Below are 20,487 nucleotides of genomic sequence, written 5' to 3'. Positions count from 1 at the left end.
TAAATGGGTTTTACTGCAGGTTTGAAAAGCAAATGTTCACACCCCTAAACCCTCTCCAGCCACAATACACAGCCAACTGCACTGCCTGCCAGATACTCTGCCCTCCACACCGAGCCCCCACCCACACCCAGGATCTGTGTTGAGGACATGCGCCAGCTCTTCCAAAGACAGAGGATCAGGAAGGCACCAGACCTGGATGGCATGTCATCCTCCTGTCTTAAAGTCTGTGCTGACCGGCTTTCCCCATTTTCACACTGATCTTCAACAGATCACTGGAGCTGTGTGAAGTCCCCTCCTGCTTCAAAAAGCTCCACTATCATCCCAGTCACCAAGAAACCCCATATCACAGAATTAAATGACTACAGGCTCATTGCCCTAACGTTTGTGGTCATGAAATCCTTCGAGAGACTGATGTTGGCCCACCTGAAGAAAATCACAGGCCCCCTGCTTGACCCCTTGCAGTTTGCCTACCGAGAAAACAGGTCAGTGAGGGTCCGCGGTGGTGTAGCGGTCTAAGCATCGGCTTTGTGTCAATGCAGTTGCCCACTGGGGACTGGGGTTCGCGCCTCGGTCTCGTCAGATCCGACTATGGCCAGATTCGATTAAGCAGCAATAACTGGCAACGCTGTCTTCGGGAGGGGGCCGGAGTCAGCTTGTGTTCATCACATCAATGCATCTATGTGTGTCGGAAAAAGCAGTGGTTTGACCTGGATTCGCCTTGTCATGGAAGTGGCGAGGCGTCTCCTTCGAGACTGCCAGCGGGAGAGATGCAATTGGCGAACGCATACAGTATGAGGGTGGGTGTTTAAACTAAAATAGGGATCGATTGGCCACTAAATTGGGAGAAAAAGGAAGAAAAAAAACCCGAAACCTTTTTTTTTTAAAAAGAAAACAGGTCAGTGGATGATGCAGTCAACATGGGATTGCATGACGTCTTCCAACACCTCGACTCCCCAGGGACATACACAAGGGCAATGTTTGTGGACTTCAGCTCAGCGTTCAACACCATCATCCATCCTCCACTCCAAACTCATCCAGCTCATTGTATCAGCCTCCATCTGCCAGTGGATTAAACACTTCCTGACAGACAGGAGGCAGCTGGTGAGGCTGGGGGAAAAATCACATCCAGCACCCAGACAATTAGCACTGGCACCCTCCAGGGTTGTGTGCTCTCCCCTCTACTCTTCTCCCTCTACACAAATGACTGCACCTCAGGTGACTCGTCTGTTTAAACTCTTTAAGTTTGTGGATGACACAACCATCATTGGGTGGTTATCCGGGACGGTGGTGAGTCTGCATGTAGACAGGAGGTTGATCAGCTGGCCCTCTGGTGCAGCCATAACAACCTGGAGCTTAACATGCTCAAAACAGTGGAGATGACAGCAGACTTCAGGAGGAGCCCCCCAACACTGCCCCCCCACCCCCAGCATACTCAACAGCACAGTGTGTATGGTGAAAACTTACAGATTTCTGGGTTCCATAATCTCCCAGCACCCAAGGTGGGCATCCAACATAGACACAATCATCAAAATGGCCCAGCAGAGGATGTACTTTCTCTGCCGGCTCAAGAAATTCAATCTGCCTCAGGAACTGTTGATTCAGTTCTACACTGCAATAATCCAGTCTGTCCTCTACACAGCCATCACTTTCTGGTTTGTTTCAGCCACCAAACAGGACAAGGACAGACTACAATGGACTGTTAGGTCTGCAAAGAAAATCAATGGTGCCAACCTGCCCTCCATTCAGTACTTATACACCTCCAGACTCAGGAAACAGGCAGGTAACATCACTGCAGACCAATCACACCCTGATCACAACCTGTTCCAACCCCTCCCCTCTGGCAGGTGCTACAGAGTACTGTATCCTAAAACAACCAGATACAAAAACAGTTTCTTTCCATGGGCTGTCATTCAAATGCACGCTTTACACTGTCAATAAATCCAACCATTTTGTCTCTACTGTACTGTACATTGTACATACACTAGTAGGCTCTGTCGTGTCCATCTTCCTCAGGCATGTATGTAAGTAGCCTGCTAACATCTATTTCAGCATCTCTGATATATTCTCTGCACCACTGCACTTCACCACCTCTTATTTCACCTGTATAAGTCAATCCTTGTGTATATACAGTGGTGTGAAAAAGTGTTTGCCCCCTTCCTGATTTCTTATTTTTTTGCATGTCTGTCACACTTAAATGTTTCAGATCATCAAACAAATTTAAATATTAGACAAAGATAACACAAGTAAACACAAAATGCAGTTTTTAAATGAAGGTTTTTATTATTAAGGGGAAAAAAATCCAAAGCTACATGGTCCTGTGTGAAAAAGTGATTGCCCCCTAAACCTAATAACTGGTTGGGCCACCCTTAGCAGCAACAACTGCAATCAAGCGTTTGTGATAACTGGCAATGAGTCTTTTACAGCGCTGTGGAGGAATTTTGGCCCACTCATCTTTGCAGAATTGTTGTAATTCAGCCACATTGGAGGGTTTTCGAGCATGAACCGCCTTTTTAAGGTCATGCCACAGCATCTCAATCGGATTAAGGTCAGGACTTTGACTAGGCCACTCCAAAGTCTTCATTTTGTTTTTCTTAAGCCATTCAGAGGTGGACTTGCTGGTGTGTTTTGGATCTTTGTCCTGCTGCAGAACCCAAGTGTGCTTCAGCTTGAGGTCACGAACAGATGGCCGGACATTCTCCTTCAGGATTTTTTGGTAGATAGCAGAATTCATGGTTCCATTTACCACAGAAAGTCTTCCAGGTCCTGAAGCAGCAAAACAGCCCCAGACCATCACACTACCACCACCATATTTTACTGTTGGTATGATGTTCCTTTTCTGAAATGTTGTGTTACTTTTACGCCAGATGTAATGGGACACACACCTTCCAAAAAGTTCAACTTTTGTCTCGTCAGTCCACAGAGTATTTTCCCAAAAGTCTTGGGGATCATCAAGATGTTTTCTGGCAAAACTGAGATGAGCCTTTATGTTCTTTTTGCTCAGCAGTGGTTTTCGTCTTGAAACTCTGCCATGCAGGCCATTTTTGCCCAGTCTCTTTCTTATGGTGGAGTCATGAACACTGACCTTAACTAAGGCAAGTGAGGCCTGCAGTTCTTTGGATGTTGTTGTGGGGTCTTTTGTGACCTCTTGGATGAGTCATTGCTGCGCTCTTAGGGTAAATTGGTCGGCCGGCCACTCCTGGGAAGGTTCACCACTGTTCCATGTTTTCGCCATTTGTGGATAATGGCTCTTACTGTGGTTCGCTGGAGTCCCAAAGCTTTAGAAATGGCTTTATAACCTTTTCCAGACTGATAGATTTCAATTACTTTGTTTCTCATTTGTTCCTGAATGTCTTTGGATCGCAGCAGGATGTCTAGCTTTTGAGGATCTTTTGGTCTACTTCACTTTGTCAGGCAGGTCCTATTTAAGTGATTTCTTGATTGAGAAGAGGTGTGGCTGTAATCAGGCCTGGGTATGGTTAGAGAAATTGAACTCAGCTTTCCAAAGATGTGATAAACCACACTTAATTTATGTTTTAACAGGGGGGGGCAATCACTTTTTCACACAGGGCCATGTAGGTTTGGATTTTTCTTTTCCCTTAATAATAAAAACCTTCATGAAGAAACTGCATTTTGTGTTTACTTGTGTTATCTTTGTCTAACATTTAAATTTGTTTGATGATCTGAAACATTTAAGTGTGACAAACATGCAAAAAAATAAGAAATCAGGAAGGGGGCAAACACTTTTTCACACCACTGTATCTGAAGATTGTTGTGTTGCAGTGTTGTAGTGTTGTTATTCTATGTTAAATACACAGAGAGAACCACGAAACCAGAGTCAAATTCCACATATGTGCAAACTTAACATGGTCAATAAACATGATTCTCATTCTCATTCTGTACTGGAACAGAACTGTCCAAAAACTAAGCTACGAGGTGGTCATGGCTGTTTTGGATACAGTTGCTGCTTCTTCCAAGGGTAGATCGGTTGAGGCTGCTGATCTATAGACAAAACTAGAGTCACACAACTTTTATTGTGAAACTTCACATTGTTGAGATGATTTTAGCTATTATATCTGGAATATCTGAACAGCTGCAAGAGTCTTGCCTTGTTGTCCTCAAAGCAGTAACTCTGCTCAGGATCACAAAACAGCAACTTGAGATGATTAGAACTGATGCTGAATGGGAGTAGGAAAGAGCCACCATATCCAACTCCCGACCAGCAAGACTACAGAAGTGATCCTCATCAAAGATAAATAACATGACTTACTTAAGTGCATTTTGTAAGATAATAAAACAATGTAACTTTAGAAAGGACAACAGGCAACCAAGCTTTTAAGCATCAAAACATGTAGCAAACAGGCAAACAGACAATGCTATTTAAGGCACCCAAGCTCACCCTCTATTTTAGGCCTGTTACATGAATTAAGAGTATCCACAGTGTTTTCATTAATCAACAAATCATGTGTCAAAAAGAAATTCATGCAGTAGGCCTATGGATTCCAAATGAAGCATAGGCTATGCCTATACGTGTTCAACATTGTCCCACACAAACACTATTTGTCCCACATTTGGTTTGTTGGCATCTGGTCAACCAACATGCAAGCCAGAACAAAAGAAGGTACCAAAGAGAAATAATTGGGCAGCCCATCAGTAGGGTTTCCACCTTTGGCTCAGAAAAATAAGGGGCACTGTATCCTATCCCATCTCGGCTCCCACAACCGCCTACCCAAGCCTCGGGACTCCCGCCTCAATGGAAAAGGTTGTTGTTGTTTTTTTTAATAAACAATTTCCCTGATTCTAAGAATGCACACACAGTGTGTTTTTAGTTCAGAATGTGTCAGGCTTGAAAGGTTCATGTAAAGAGAAATATACAGTAGGCTAGACAACTGCCTACAGTAACAAGACCTAGTCAGAGTAATATGTCTCTAGAAAACAGACATGTATGTAGCCTACATAATGTTTCAGTTAAGTGCTTTATTGGCAAACAAAAGCAATACACAAAATCAATTCAGTGACCATAAAGATGTACTTGACGATGTACTTGATAATAAATGTACAATTTTAGGACTTAGACCATGTGGCCCTGGTACCCCAGGGAAACCGCTGGTAACCCACCGCAATTTTCAGGTGACCGGAGAAGGGAGAAATACGGAGGCACTGTCTGCATGTTTCTCCCTTCTCCGGTTGTGAGAATATGGAACAAATCACACTCCATATCGGTTCAGTAAGAAACGCATTATTTCTTTCTAAAATACAGGACGATTCCATATTTCAAGGGACGGGTGGCAATATAAACAAGAACGAAACCATGCAGACCCATGGCGCACCCGCCATGCGTGAAGTCGGTTGGATGAACAGTTGTTGAGAAAAATCGAAGGACAGACAGACAGGCAGAGACTCCTTCCATTTTAGTTAGATTAATATTAGTCTGAGGAATTTTGAAATGTATATAGTTAATATATCAAAGACTAATGAGCACACATCCTACTTAACGTCCCTACTATGGATCCCTCTCAGGTCGTCCAAGAATGAGTATGGAACAACCTGTGACGCATAGCCCACAGCAGCAGTTGCGCGGCGCCATGAGAAAACCATTTATTTTATATCATTATTAAAATGTAATCCTGAAAAATAATCCCATTTTTAAAAATTGTATCAGTAATCCGATTACGTCTTTTCTGTAACTGTATTGGAATACAGTTGAATTTTTTTGTATCCTGATTACATAACGCCCATTACTGTATTCCATTACTCCCCAAACTTGATCGTTTCCAAGTATGTAAGTAAGCATTGGAACAAAAAGAATCCTGTACTTTTAATGGGAAACAAAAGCTACCCACTGATGTAGTATTACAAAAAAGTCTGTACCAGAAGTTAAAAAAGGTTTGCCAGACTTCTATTTGGCGTGCTACTTTTTCCATTTGTCCAGAAAATAGAAATGAAAATTGGCATTTGTTGGCAACCTTGGCACATGTAAAAGAATATTAATTAATTTACATTGTCCCAATGAGATAAACAAATCAAGAATTCTATCAAACTGAGAGGATAAGTCCAACTGAAGAACAAAGAACCCATCGACATAACTCTCTATCAAGAATTTAAAAAAAAAAACGAAATACACATACAAACAAAAATGCACATTCTACAGATGAGCAAAAACAAACTTCTTACAATTCTCTATTAAGATACTACCTGATCAAATAAATTTGGGTCAGCTAACACAGTGCGTTTATTTTTCACTTATCTTTGCTTTCTTGGATGTTTCTTTCCTACCTTGCTCCTTCTACATTTCTCATTCATTACTCTGGTATTATTTTCATTAGGGATCAACCGATTATCGGTCTGGCCAATTATCGGCTTCGATATTTGTCATTTTTCATATTATCGTTATCGGCATATTTTTTATCGGCCAGCCAATTAAAAAAGTCCGCTGCACAACGTGCGCTTCCGACGCAGCCTTCATTCTCCTGAAGCACAGCACGACACTCACTGCAACAACACAAACACAGAAGAGCAGCATCGAGGAGTCGGACCACTTTTCTAAGGTAAGAGGAGCATGCCAGATGCCATAAAACCCACTCGGTTGGTAAGAAAAGCATGCCATAACGTTAGTTACAGAACTCGCTCCGTAACATTAATTTCTCCATCTCACTCCCCCTCTCTCTCACACACAAACACACACACACACACACACACTCACACACACTCAACACACCAAAAATCATAACATCGGTTCGACATGAACTCGACAACAGGTTGTCAATTCAAACAGAGAACACAAATTCCACTACTGTGCTTAACCTTCAAATGTAACTAGGTAAAAAGAAAAACGCTAGTGTGTGATATTTTAGTTACATACAGTGTTATTGTCAGTACTGTGCATGAACGCGCTATAAGAGCAGCAGTCATTAAAAATGGTATCATGTACAACATATGTTCTTGTCATATACAACATTGTTAATCCCAGACGACGAAGTCGGGTGGTCACACGTTGCTATAAGAGGGACGGTCATCAAATGTGGTATCACGTACAACATATTTTGATGTCATATATGTGACAGTACTTTAGATTTAATCTGAGATCGACCTGTTTTGGGTGAATGGTTCGTCGCTTGATTGGTAATGCCTAGGATTGCCACAGAGGGGAGCATGCGCTGACTTTTTCTCATTCAATACATTGAACCGAAAGAAAGCAACGTGTCCGTCTCTTTGTCTTCATTTTCCCTTTATAAGGTAATTATCCTAGCTATGCCACCGTTCTTGTGAATGTATCAAGTAAGCCTTGGTTATACTTTATAAGTTCGGTGATGTGCATGAAATATATGTCTTCTAGTTTAGAAATTACCGTACATTGTTAACACATGAATTTAGCCAAATTCCATGTGTTTTTGTTTAGCATGTCTTACTGCATCATTTAACACATGCATCGTTAGCTGAATTCCATGTGTTTTTATGCTAGCTACTGGAGAGCTCGTGCTCGCCAAGCAGTTTGGGGTAGCATAGAGCGATAGTGTGCCGCTGGTTTAACTGTTTTCTTTTATGAATGTGGAGTCTAATAGTTTAAAGTTGTTGTCTTTTTGTCTTCTATTTAGTTGTATGTAATTTCATTATTTCTTTACATTTATTCTAAAGAATTCTACTCAGATTGTTACATTAGCTTCTTAGATTGTTGTCAGATAGTGCCTTGAACAACATGCACTTCATTTCTATCTTTTTTAAATATTTTCTATTAAACATATGTTCATTTAAAGGCAGCCTTGTGTTGGGGTTTGTGTTGCTGTAAATTTTAGCGCAATTTTTTTTACGTTTTCTGCAACCAAATACCAGCCCCAAATATCAGTTATCGGCCGACATAATGCACCGATAATTGGTATCAGCCCTGAAAAAAAACATATCGGTTGACCCATAATTTTCATTCTATCAAAGGTGTAGCTAAAAAGGCGCTCCACCCTTTCACACTCACACAAAGCCAGACAGATAGACAAACACGTGCAATTCCATTGACAACTGTCAACCTGCACTATGATTTCTATTAACAATGCAATAACTTCTCTCTTCTTAACTTGCAGTTATCCCACACATATTTCCTTCCTTGAAGACAAATCCATGAGCTGTAATTTCCTTTATGCTTTTTAATAAATATTGGTATTTTTACCTGGTTAAATACAGGATACATCACAGTATAGAGAGCCATTGAGACCATCGAGATGGTGTCGGCTTCATTCTTCATGTCTTCCATGGTCATCCTTGACATATGTGGTTGTATGTGCCCCAACTGTTGCTTGGTTCACTGCATTCAATTGCTCTCAGAGAGTAAAAGAAACAGACCTAAAAAGGTGATGAAAGGATAGGTGAACAAGTGTTAAGAGGGAGATGAAGCTCGATAGAAAAAGAAGACATTAAATCAAGATATGTTACAGATTAGGGCTGGGCAAATAACCGAGAAAATGTATTGAAAATGACATTAAGAACCTCTCACCAACTTAATCCTGCTCATGTCGGTTAATAATGTCCCCAGTGCGTGTGTTCATGAACTGTCCCTTTAAAAAAAATACAGTCTTCGGTCACGTGCCTCCACCCCGTCCAACTAACATTAGTCCGAGTTCACTCAAAGCAAGCTGGTGGCATGGATGACACAAGCACTAACACTGAGCCAACAAATAGGCCTCAACCTGAGCAGCTTATACCTTCATTGGCTTCCTGTCTATTTTAGGATCTAGTTTAAGATTTTATTACTTGTTTTTAAGCCTTTAAATGGGCTGGCACCATCTTATTTATCTGAGCTAATACATCATCATACACCAGTCAGAGCACTCAGGTCAACAAACCAGATGTTCTTACATGTTCCGGGATCCAGGCTTAAGAATAAGGGTGACAGAGCCTTTGCAGTGGCTGCCCCTGATCTCTGGAACAATCTACCAGTACACATAAGATGTGGTCAGACCCTGGAGACTTTTGAATCTTGGTTAAAGACCTAACCCTTCTCGCTGGCATTCAATTCAAGTTGAGCTTGACACCGTGATTTTATTGTGGCAATATACTTTTACTCTTATGTTTTATTGTTTACATTTTAATTTCTTTATTTTATTACGTCTTTTTACATGTATTTTTATATTCATATGTGTCACTTATTTTATATTGTATTTTAATCTTGTGCAGCACTTTGGTTCAACTAAATGTACTATATAAATAAACTTGACTTGACTTGACTAAAAAGAATGCCGTGTCCATCGTTTGGACACATTTTGGCTTCAGTGAAGACGACACAGAACAAAAAGAAGTCAAATCTAAACACTGAGATGTGTTATCTGACGCTTCTTAGGTGCACTGCAGGCCGAAGATTTGAAATCCAAACAAATACAGTTGTGTATTGGTCGCTGGGTGCTCTGTTTACGCTCCAAAAATTGAGATAAGTTATGATTAGGAGCATCAAATCAGACTGATGCACCGAATAACGCTTTTGATGTGCATTACGCCATTTCAAACAAATTGGTGTACATGTACATAATGAACATGTCAGATGCTTCTAATGTGTTTCTGCCTTTAGTCATTGACCTATGTACAGACTATTACTGACTTACTCATTCAAATGGGCCTACCGATGATGTAGAATCCTACAGTGCACAAATGCAGCATCTAATATGGCCTCATTCCTCGCTCAACTTGCTATGTGACATAACTAAAGGATGATGCACATGCTTTTGGAGGGCAACTTGCGTACTATGTGTATGCGTTCGTGAAGTGTATGTGTTTTTTCTGAGATTCCAATGTCCCACCACCAGCCTGCTTGACTATTAATTACTTCTATTCCAACATCCAAAGTTTGGAGGTTGTTACAGAAGCTCTCAGGGTTTCTACACACTTTTAAAGCACAAGTGTAGTTATTATTTTAATTTATTTTTTTCTGGCGGCATTTTTCACCTTTATTTGATAGTGATACTAGAAAGAAAGAGACAGGAAAGGCAGGGGATGACACACAGCAAAGGGCCTGGGCTGGATTTGAACTCAGGCTGCTGCAGTAAGGACTCAGCCTTATGTGATACGCGCTCTACCAGGTGAGCCACCAGGGCGGCCCCAAATTGAAAGACTTTCAAGACCTTTTTCCATCTATTATCCAAGCCACTTATCTGAATTTGGGTCATGGGAAGTTGGAGCCTATCCCAGCAGTCATAAGACCTTTTTAATACCTTTAAATAGAAAATTAATACCATTTCCATGGCAAAAAGACAAACTAGACAGTTTACACTATTGAGTTTTATTGAATATGAATATAAAAGCAATTTTTTGTGCAAATTAGCTGACAACAGCCTTCTTGTTTATTAACAACAATAAAACTATGGCGTTTTATTTTCATTACTAATACCACTCAAATGGAAAACAATAGGACCAAATATACATAAGATGGCACCATAGAGACACATCAAAAGCTGACAAACCAAACATAAATGGTGTACTTCCTTTTTAGACCCTCTCTGGCACAAATAATCTGAAGTTTCTTTGACCCGGTTTGCCAATGGACACTGTCTCTCATGACGTGCGTCGCAGTTCATCAAATGTCTTATCAACTTTAGAACTTATTAATTTTAGAAAGACCAGCACCCACCATACTCCTCTGACTATCAATGGTATGGACGTGGAGAGAGTCAGCAGCGTTAATGAAATTTAATTTGATGAATGAAATTTAATGACAAATTTTCTGGCACAGGATACAAATCCTCTACACCAGACTCGACAAATTAAAACAACCACACAAAAAAGAACCACAATATAGTTATTAAAATCACAATTATTTCACAAATAATCACAAATCCCATAAATACAATAGTCTCTCAAATACATTAGTCTCACAAATAATCATTGTCACACAATACTCACAATGATCACAACTCAGCTTTATAATCATATAAAAAGTCCTTTGTTGACCAAAATTTATCTAATCTATTTTTAAAAGAATTAACTGAAGGAGCCTGCACCACATCCTCTGGAAGTTCATTCCATGCTTTTACAGCACCAATTGTTTCAGAGTGACACTTTAACGGGAATAGTTTTAAGGAGTTCCCTCTTAACTCATACCTATTATTCCACAAATAGACAACAGGCTCAGCTGTGAAATCATGTATTTTGTGTACAAGCTTATAGTCTTCAATCATGTCTCCTCTATGTCTCCTGTATACTAAAGTCGGCAGTCGTAAATTTCTTAACCTCTCATCATATGACATCTCTTTCAGACCTTGGATTAGTTTAGTAGCTCTTCTCTGAACCTTCTCAATTTTTTCTATATATTTTACTTTATAAGGACACCAGACCGAGCTTGCAAATTCAAGATGAGATCGCACCAAGGATTTATATAATGGTAAAACTATTTCCTTACCCAAATTTAGAAAAAAAATTCTAATTATCGCCAGCAGAGTTTGCTTTTTTTATTTTATTTTTTCAGAAATGTGCGTGTGAAATTCAATTGACCTATCGACCACGACGCCGATGTCCTTTTCGTCTTACACTTGCTGAACCATTAAATCTCCAACTTTGTAGGTAACCCAGTTGGCCCTTTTTTTCCCAATGTGTAAATGTTTGCATTTTTAAGTTCCTAGGAGTTCACATCACAGAGGACCTCTCCTGGTCCTCACATGTCACTGCGCTCCCCAAGAAGGCCCAGCAGCGTCTTCACTTCCTGCGGCGTCTGAAGAAGGTGAGTCTCTCCCCACCCATCCTTATTACATTCTACAGAGGCACCATAGAGAGCATTCTGACCAGCTGTATCTCTGTCTGGCATGGGAACTACAAGGCCTCCTACCGCAAATCCCTACAGTGGATAGTGAAGACAGCTGGAAAGATCATAGAACTGCTCTCCCATCCATCCAGGCCATCTTTGATGCACAGTGCACCTGGAAGGCTCTTAGCATTGTGAAGGACCCCACCCACCCTCCCCACATCCACTTCACCCTCCTACCCTCTGGCAGGAGGTACCGGAGCATTCGTGCTGCCTCAAACAGACTATGCAACAGTTTCATTTCTCAGGCGGTGAGGTTCCTCAACAGCCTGAACACTTAGACCTTCCATAAAATTACTTTTTGACCGTCTTGCTCGCTGTCCATGTCAGGAGTGCTTGTGATGTTTAGGTCTATGACATAATTCTTGTTTTTAATGCACTTTTTGTTTTTAATATTTAATGTGTGTTATTTGTTTTTTATGTGGCACTGAGTTCCTTGTGAAATGTAATCTCGTTCCCTTGTATGTATGCGACATGCATACGGCAGTGACAAATAAAAGCAGTCCAAGTCTAAGTCTACCTTCACCATCTAGCAACTGCTCTCTCATTTCCTTTGCTCGTCTTCATGCACATTTTTAAAGAGGTGGCCGGCATGGCCAGTGCCACCTCTACAATCTGATAAGCCACCCCAAAATTTCTGCCACGCCACTGGCTTCCACATTGCTGTGGGGCAGGTGTTTGGCCAGCCCTGAGACACTCTGCTCTACTGTGCATGATATTTTTTCTCCTAGGATGGTGTGATTGCCACACACCCAGCCTGGTCCCTTACAGATGGCAAAGTCATGACCTGTCCTACTCTGCCTCTGATTGGCTTACCCTGTTATTCTTAACCTAACCCTAACCAATCTCACTTCTCATGTCTAAACCTAACAAACCCAACCAACAAAGGAAACAACAACTAGCCAATCAGAGGCAGAGTAGGGCGGGCCATGACTTCGCCATCCCAGGAAAAAAGATTTGGCCTACTTGTACCCTGTACGTCTGGTCTGTCCCACTTTGCCTTTAAGGGTAGAGTTATTTTGCAGCGGAACATAAATCAAACAAAACTCTATCTGGAACAACACAAACACGTGCAAGCACCGGGACCCCAGCAGGACAACTTTTCAGTGGAATGTTACAGTGCAGTTAATAAATGGTAAGTGCAATTTATAAGCCTCTAAACTGTTTTGCTCTCGTCAGCTCTGCTGCGCAGATGAAATTCATTTGCATGCTAATGTTGACACTGTAGCCTATGTTATTTGGCTTAGACTAAGTGATTAGCTAGCTATTAGACCAGTGGCTCTCAACCGGTGTGCCGTGAAACAAGATCAAGTGTGCCATGGAATATTAGGACCAATTCATTTATTTACCTAATATGGCCTCCATCCAGATTCTCACATCAACTTTGGTTAAAGCCCAAGCCACTTTATGAAGGGAATATGTGTCTATAGGGTTGGGCGATGTGGAAAACAATTTCCCAACAATATCACAACATTTGCGTAGGTGTGCAAAATCACTTGTTAAAAACATTGATATGCATGACACTTGAAAGGGTGGCAATGTGAAGGTTGATATCAACTCTGTAATTTACATTCAGTATTCTCTGGTATCCTTTAATTTCATGTCCTAGTTTTATTTGAAATTACAATAAAAATGACATTTTGAGATTCTCATTAATAGTCTCATGCAAGCTTATTTCATTATAGTAGAGGTATAGCTTTCATGAACTCAGCTTATTATTGTTATTAATATTATTGTTATTATTGCTACCTTCTGGTAAAAGGCCTCATCAACTCGTTGAATGACTTGTTATAGATCCATAACCACAAATACTTGCACAGGTTTAGTTACAAGTTGTTTAGTTACACTGTTAACGTTAGCCTACTTGACTATAATGGTTCTGCAAAATAGGAGACTGACTATCAACAGTTATGTGTATGCATGTAGGCTATTAATTTATGTTTTAGCCTATATTAGTAGCATATTACAGGGCTCCAGATGGTGGCTAAAATGGTCGCCAATGCAAATAACTTTTTAATTTTGCAACCTTTTTTTTTCGGCCAGTCACCAGTGGCTACCATTACCTACAAACAACAAAAAAAAAGAAAGGCCATCCGGTTTTGTTTGTGTACTGAACTCTTGTCACCTCTTGCGCCTGCGTCTACCTGACCTATCACGTGAACTCCTGTACGGTTCTCAATACACAATCTTCTCTGCACTCCTGTCCTGCAGCTGTTGAAGCGTCGGCTGTACAGATGAACAGAAGCAGTGGTTGAGGATAGCTTAACGTCACATTTATCGGGTTAAAATTTTGAAGTGTTCACTTTCTGAACAGTGTTTAATTTGGTTCGATGTAGTTTAGTTCGATGGAGTTTGAATTAGCCAGCTGGCAAGAAAACGAAATGCGCAAACGAAAAACATCAGACTTTTTCTCACTCGCTGTCCCTGCCCATCCAAACCCAGCCTCCTCTACATCAGATGCTGACGATGTCGAGACCAACTCGACCAGTGAAAGTTCTCAAGTGACATTTGGGTCATCCCAGCCCGATTCAAACACTGTGCAGTCCTTTACAGAAGATGATAACCCAGCGCAGCAAGTGGAGTTTTCCTTTCCCATCCCTGTGGCTCCCATCCCTTCAAGAGAGTTTAAATCAGCTTGGCTACAAGAGTTCGCCTGGTTATGTTATGACAAGCGGAAAATGTACTGCACACTTTGTGCTCAAGTAGGACAAGAGATTGCTGGTAAAACAGAGTTCGTTACCGGTTCGAGTCATTTTAAAAATGAAATCGCGAAGAAGCATGGTGACAGTAAAAAACAAAAACAAAACCATAAGAACGCCGGGGATCGTGTCATTGCTCGGTCTGCTCCAACACAGCTGATTCAAATGATCAACTTGTTATGAACTTCTGAAGCTGCTTAATAACAAACAGTTTAAATCAGCTGTGTTGGAGCAGGGAGAGATCTAAAACATGCAGGGCAAGTGGTCCTCCAGGAGAAGTTTTGGAAATGCTGACGTAGACTATGGAAGGCAGAGCAAACAAAAGCAGACCGTAGTACAGAGGGGAAAGAAAATGCAGTGTGAGGCAGCCTTTTAACAATGTAGCACATGACATCACTATATTTATGCTCCTGAAAATTAGATTTGGCACCTAAATATTTTGGGTTTAGGCTCCTAGATATTTATTTATTTTGCCAGGAGCCCTGTATTAATGCATATAAAAAAAAAGAAGAAAGCCACTTTATTTTGTCATCGTAGGTTACAATAAAATTTTCTTTCTGCATTTAACCCATCCTATTGCACAGGAGCAGTGGGCAGCTGCAGCACCTTGGGAACCAACTCCAGTTCTTTTTCCTATTGCTTTGGTCAGGGGTACAGGCAGGAGTATTAACCCTAACATGCACGTCTTTTTGATGGTGGGAGGAAACTGGAGCACCTGGAGGAAACCCACGCAGACATGGGGAGAACATGCAAACTCCACACAGAAAGGCTCTGGGACGGTCTGGGGTTCGAACCCAGGACCTTCTTGCTGTGAGGCAACAGTGCTAACCACTGGGCCACCGTGCCACCCATTGACACTGCAAAAAATTCTGCATGTGGTGTGTGCACATTAACAACACATTGTGGCCACGTCTCGACCAGTGGTTCTCAACCTTTTCTGAGTCGCGACCCCCCAGAATAATCAGGTTGGTGTTTGTGTAAAGTATGATCCTTGTATAAAGCTCTGTTGACACATCACTGCAGTAATACTTTCATCAAATTCCTTCCATCTACCATTTGTTAATAACAGGACAATTACACTTGAATAGTTAATCAATGAAATTATTACTACTAATAGAGCAGTGGTAAACTGCCATCCTATTTAGTTTGTCTCTGCTCGTCATTTTTTGTGCAAAGAAGGACTTAGCATTCATCCCATTTACATTTAAAAACTTTCCCTTGACTCTTTTGTGCAGACCATTACATGACTTCCTAACTAACATTCTCTGACAAATAAGAAACTAATAGGCTTGAAGTTTTGTGTCTAGCTGATTTTCATTTACCAAGACAAAAAAACTGGTCATTAACACACCAAACACACCCCTCACTGGACTGAACACCATCTCTATTCACAGCAAGACAGTAGAAAAGGTTAACAACTTAAAATATTTTGGACTTATTTAAGTCAGTAAACTCAGCTTTGATCAACACATCACTGATATCCATAATCGATCCCAGCAGACACCACATCATCCACAAGTTCAGAGCACTTTCTGTTGCCCCCCCACCTCCTGTTGTTACTTTACAAAAGCATAATCCAACCCATCCCGCTGTACTGTTCCCCCTGTTTCTATACCATGCTGATCATCTCCAACAAAAACAAACTTACCAGGATCAGACATGCTGCCTCCAAGATCACACCTACACTCAATCTCAGGTATGAACAATAGAGTCATCACATGCCTTGTGACATGTGATGTCATAAGGCTAAAGACCCAGCTCGGTATTAATATAATAAAAATAAAATTACATTTGCTTCTATGCACCTTATGCATTGCCGTTGTGCACTGCCTGTTGACACCTATGTCCTATCGGACTTGAACTAGTTTTTTTTTTTTTTTTTTTTTGGCACTTACTTGTGTTGTTGTCTCCTGACTAGATCCTTGCTTGTGTTGTATTAACTCTCAGATGTACGTCGCTTTGGATAAAAGTGTCTGCTAAATAAAATTGTAATTGTAATGACACTGATCACCTCCTCAATTCATACTTCACACTACTGCCGTCAGGGCCGCAGATACAGGACTCTGGAATGGAGAAGAGCTTGCTTAGGCAGAAGTTTTGCCCCTTCTGCCATAGCAGCACTAAACAAACTGCCTTGCCGACTTAGCACAGAGCCAGATTTATCTGTGAGTGAATGTTATGTGTGTGTTTATGAATGCTGCATGTTTATGTAACTGTATAGTATATCTATACATTGCGATGCAGTTGTCTGTATGTTTCTGTACATGTACTGGCTGTGAAAACAAATTTCCTGCAGGACAATTAAGATTCTATCTATCCATCTATCGAGCTCAAAGCCTTACGGACACCTAGGGCTCTCTCAGTGACGTGTGACCGCCCAAACACAAACAAAATGGCATTGTTAATAGGGACCTGATTAAACCTGAATTAAGACCTTTACACCTCATGCACTCTGGATGGCGATAGGCATGTGTGCAAGTACATGAATACTGGGATGGCATCCAGTGCTTTACCTGTGCCCCCATCCACATGGTTAGGGGTTGTGTCAGGAAGGGCATCCGACGCAACATTTTGTCAAATCATTATGCGGATTGACAAGCCCATGCCGGATCGGTCAAGGCCCGGGTTAACAACGACCGCCATCGGTGCTGTGCCCTCACAGGGTACCGATGGAAACTATCAAATTCGCCCTGGCGACCCCTGGGAAACGGAGCAAGCCGAAAGAAGAAGACACCTCATGCACTCCGGCATCCTCTTTCCCGCAGCGTCTTTGGATTTGGATGAGAATGTTAGTCTTAATAAACGTCTAAAATGTTACGTTTGACCTTTGTGGCATTTGATATCGGATAAGACAGACGTGTCAGCTCAAATCGTCATCTAACGAAGACATTTATGTCCTTAATAATCAAGTTGACATAAAGCTGCAGTTTTTTCCGACATATGCGTAGACGGCATGTTCAGTCAAGAAACACGCCGCGTCATGATTTACTAAAATTGTGAGTGAGCTGAGCGCTACTGTTACCTTACCGGTACCGAACATTCATGTCGGCGCGACTCAACTGACCGTGATGGAGAGCTGTTACATGAGAGTAAGCGGACCAAACGGCTTACCTGTCAGCTGCCCCCGGTAAATCCACAGTGACATATCACTGACCGAGCAGAGACGACGTGTTAGTGAACTGGTACAAGTGGACAAAAGGTGGGTGGGCGGCAATCGGCGACAATTAGCAAGGTAAGGTTTGCTCGACAAGCTAGCAGCTTCGAGCAGGTAACCGACTCCGTTCTGGGCTAAACTGTATCGCTACCTAACGTTAAACCGAATAACAATTGTAACGAGGGAACGTCAGCTGACAACAGTCAGACGATTAAAAACAAAAAACGTATGTTTCCGTGGTTGTTTGCTCCGGCGGGACAATTTACTCATCAGTTCTTCGTGGTGCGAGTTGTACCTCACTTACGGAAGTTTTCTGTCTGATTAAACTGCAGCCAACGGCAAACTGGTGCTACAGTGGGCGAGGCTTGCACGCTGTCGGCAGGCTTCGCTCAGGAGGTCGATTGTAGTTTTTTGTTGTTTTACTTCTTCCTCAATGAAGACGAGCACTATTGGCTGTACAAACTACAAATCCCAGACACCCACGTAATTTTCGTCGCCTCCCGGCCTCTGCAATCAATTTCGCCGATGTCGCCAAGAGTTAGCAATTGTTTTCCCCAGGGGTATTAAATGTGAGCAAAATTTACATTTTGTCTCCGATTAGGATCAATACGTATGGCGAATTAGGGAGGAATGATAACGGTACCAGAGTGCCATCGGACCAATCGGCGCAACGAGGGCGGGGTTTGTGGCGAACGATGCGCGAGCGACCTGCCGCGGCGGTGAGGAGAACGAAAGACGCAACGCACGAGACAGAAGCCTCCCTCCCAACCGCCGTGCTATCAGGGAGACCGCTTCACCGTACTGATCCAAAGGCACACGGTAGGTGTTAATGGGTCGGGAAACCCTTCAAATGCTCGACTTTAAACTACTTTCAATTTGCACTTTTATTCTAGATTGTCTTGAGAGTGTAGGAATTTTATTTCCACCACGCCCCCCGCCCCCTCCCGTCCGTATATCTTTAAAATATCAAAAGCAGAGCGCTGGATCTAACGAGAGAGTGGGAGCTGTTTCTGGTATTCTAGTCAAAATCTCTCAGATCCTTGGATGGGGACACACTCGGCCGGGCTGTATTGCCTTAAGCTATGTATAAGCCCTTACCGTGTGTGTCCACCTCCCCGGGCCGTCAGTGGTGTACAGTCTGATCGCCTTGTCGGATTGTTTTCATCGGAACAACCTCGAGTCATTGCGGTGCATTTCTTGCCCTTGACATCAAGGCAAAGGCGCCCGCACTTTCCGCGCATCATGTGAATTAATGAGCCAGATACCAGCGGCGGCGCACCTCCATCCTCTCCGCACACTTGTTATTCCTCCACACTGAAACGTGTGTGTGTGTGTGTGTGTGTGTGTGTGTGTGTGTGTGTGTGTGTGTGTGTGTGTGTGTGTGTGTGTGTGTGTGTGTGTGTGTGTGTGTGTGTGTGTGTGTGTGTGTTTGTGTGTGGTCATCATGCGTAATAGGGAGGATTTCTGTTGTGACAAAGACCACAGGTTCAGGGGGTTCAGAGCTGACCGAGTTGTTTTAGAGAATGGAAGGAGACCGACAAATTCCACGGTCCCTTACAAAGAAAAACTTAAGTCATCGGTGAATTGGGTGTTTCACAGGGGTGCTTGGCAAATCTTAAAGTGTTTAATTCATTAGTTCCCATACCCGAATGCCCTTAAATGTTCTCTCTCTCTCTCGCTCTTTCTCTCTCTCTCTCTCTCGCTCTCTCTCTCATATTAACATCTCTATACATTCCAGATAATTATCTCACGCCAGATCAAGACTGATGTTTGTGTCGTCATCATTGTTATTTAGAAAAACAACAACAATATCACCCTACTTCATCTCACTGCATTAATCCCATGTCATTCAGCATCATCGGGTAATCTCTGTCGATAGCATGCTGTTACGTCCCTAAACGCCAACAAAGGGTGTGTGTTCAGACACGTGTTTGTACACATGTGTGTGTGTGTACTTTACGTGTGTCATAGTTTCCCGGTTGATGCTGAATTAATTGAATTTCAATAATAAAAGCCTTTCAAATCAGCCATGCAAAACAAAATAGGTGGGGACTGACTGGCTTTGAGTATTGCTCCTTCACTGTGTGTGTGTGTGTGTGTGTGTGAGGCTCAGTCTGTCTATCAGATTTGCACATCCAACCTTGACACGAAAGGGAAACTTCATAATTGCCTTGAACCTTCCAAATATATTTGGAAGCTTGGTACGCATGTCCGCCTCTCTCTCTCTGTCTCTTTCTTTCTCTCTCTCTCATCGTGCCTTTCGTTTAAATTGCACATTTCATAAAGCCGTTTGAAAAGCAAGAAATTTAATATAAGTGTATATCCCAATATCTCATCCTAGCTTGGATGTACTTACGTCAGCAGGTGTCGAACCTTTTATCTGGTTTTTTATGCATTGGTCTGCTGAAAAAAGAATAATTTCCCTAATTAAAAAGGCAGATGAAATGTGTTGAAGAAGTGAGTTCATCTTCCAGTAAATCTAATGACCCTAGCAATAAAAACAAATGTCTTTATCGGATGTATTGTATGTATTGCAGCAGAATACACAACCAGTTAGATCTAGCTGTTTTGGTCCAAAAAATATACTACTCTTTTTTTAGTTGAAGAGCTGGATTTTGATTATTATACTTGGCTTTCCACATACCTGTCTATCATGCTGTAGTGTAGAAGGCTCACTTTGGTTTAACACCATGAGGACATTTCCCTCCTATGCCACAGGCCTTGTTATCCATTCACTCAAAGCCATCACAGGTTTGACTCTGTATCGGTCGTCAGGAGTTAAGCTTTAGATAACGATGAAGGAACTCGATTTCCAATAACACACACTTGGATAAAGTAACTGGACGCACACATACACCTGCACA

General features: G+C 41.9%; 2 protein-coding genes across 2 annotated transcripts in view; one reads left to right on the top strand and one right to left on the bottom strand.

The window, feature by feature from the left end:
* LOC130115609 (programmed cell death protein 10-like) overlaps window positions 1-17,937 on the bottom strand; it is a 39,044-nt gene extending 21,107 nt beyond the window's left edge. The window contains exons 1-2 of the mRNA XM_056283333.1: window positions 17,581-17,937; window positions 8,156-8,328 (exon numbers count right to left, since the gene is read on the bottom strand). Of these exons, the coding sequence (XP_056139308.1) occupies window positions 8,156-8,254 (99 nt within the window). The 5' untranslated portion in view covers window positions 8,255-8,328; window positions 17,581-17,937. The remainder of the gene's footprint in view (window positions 1-8,155; window positions 8,329-17,580) is intronic.
* Window positions 17,938-18,378: 441 nt separating this feature from the next.
* serpini1 (serpin peptidase inhibitor, clade I (neuroserpin), member 1) overlaps window positions 18,379-20,487 on the top strand; it is a 31,779-nt gene continuing 29,670 nt past the window's right edge. Inside the window, exon 1 of the mRNA XM_056283922.1 lies at window positions 18,379-18,442. The gene's annotated coding sequence lies outside the window, so the exon portion shown is untranslated. The remainder of the gene's footprint in view (window positions 18,443-20,487) is intronic.

This window comes from Lampris incognitus, chromosome 7 (genome assembly GCF_029633865.1).
Source record: "Lampris incognitus isolate fLamInc1 chromosome 7, fLamInc1.hap2, whole genome shotgun sequence".
NCBI classification, from domain to species: domain Eukaryota; kingdom Metazoa; phylum Chordata; class Actinopteri; order Lampriformes; family Lampridae; genus Lampris; species Lampris incognitus.
The sequence above is the reverse complement of the archived record's forward strand: the minus strand, read 5'-3'. Positions and strand labels throughout refer to the sequence as shown.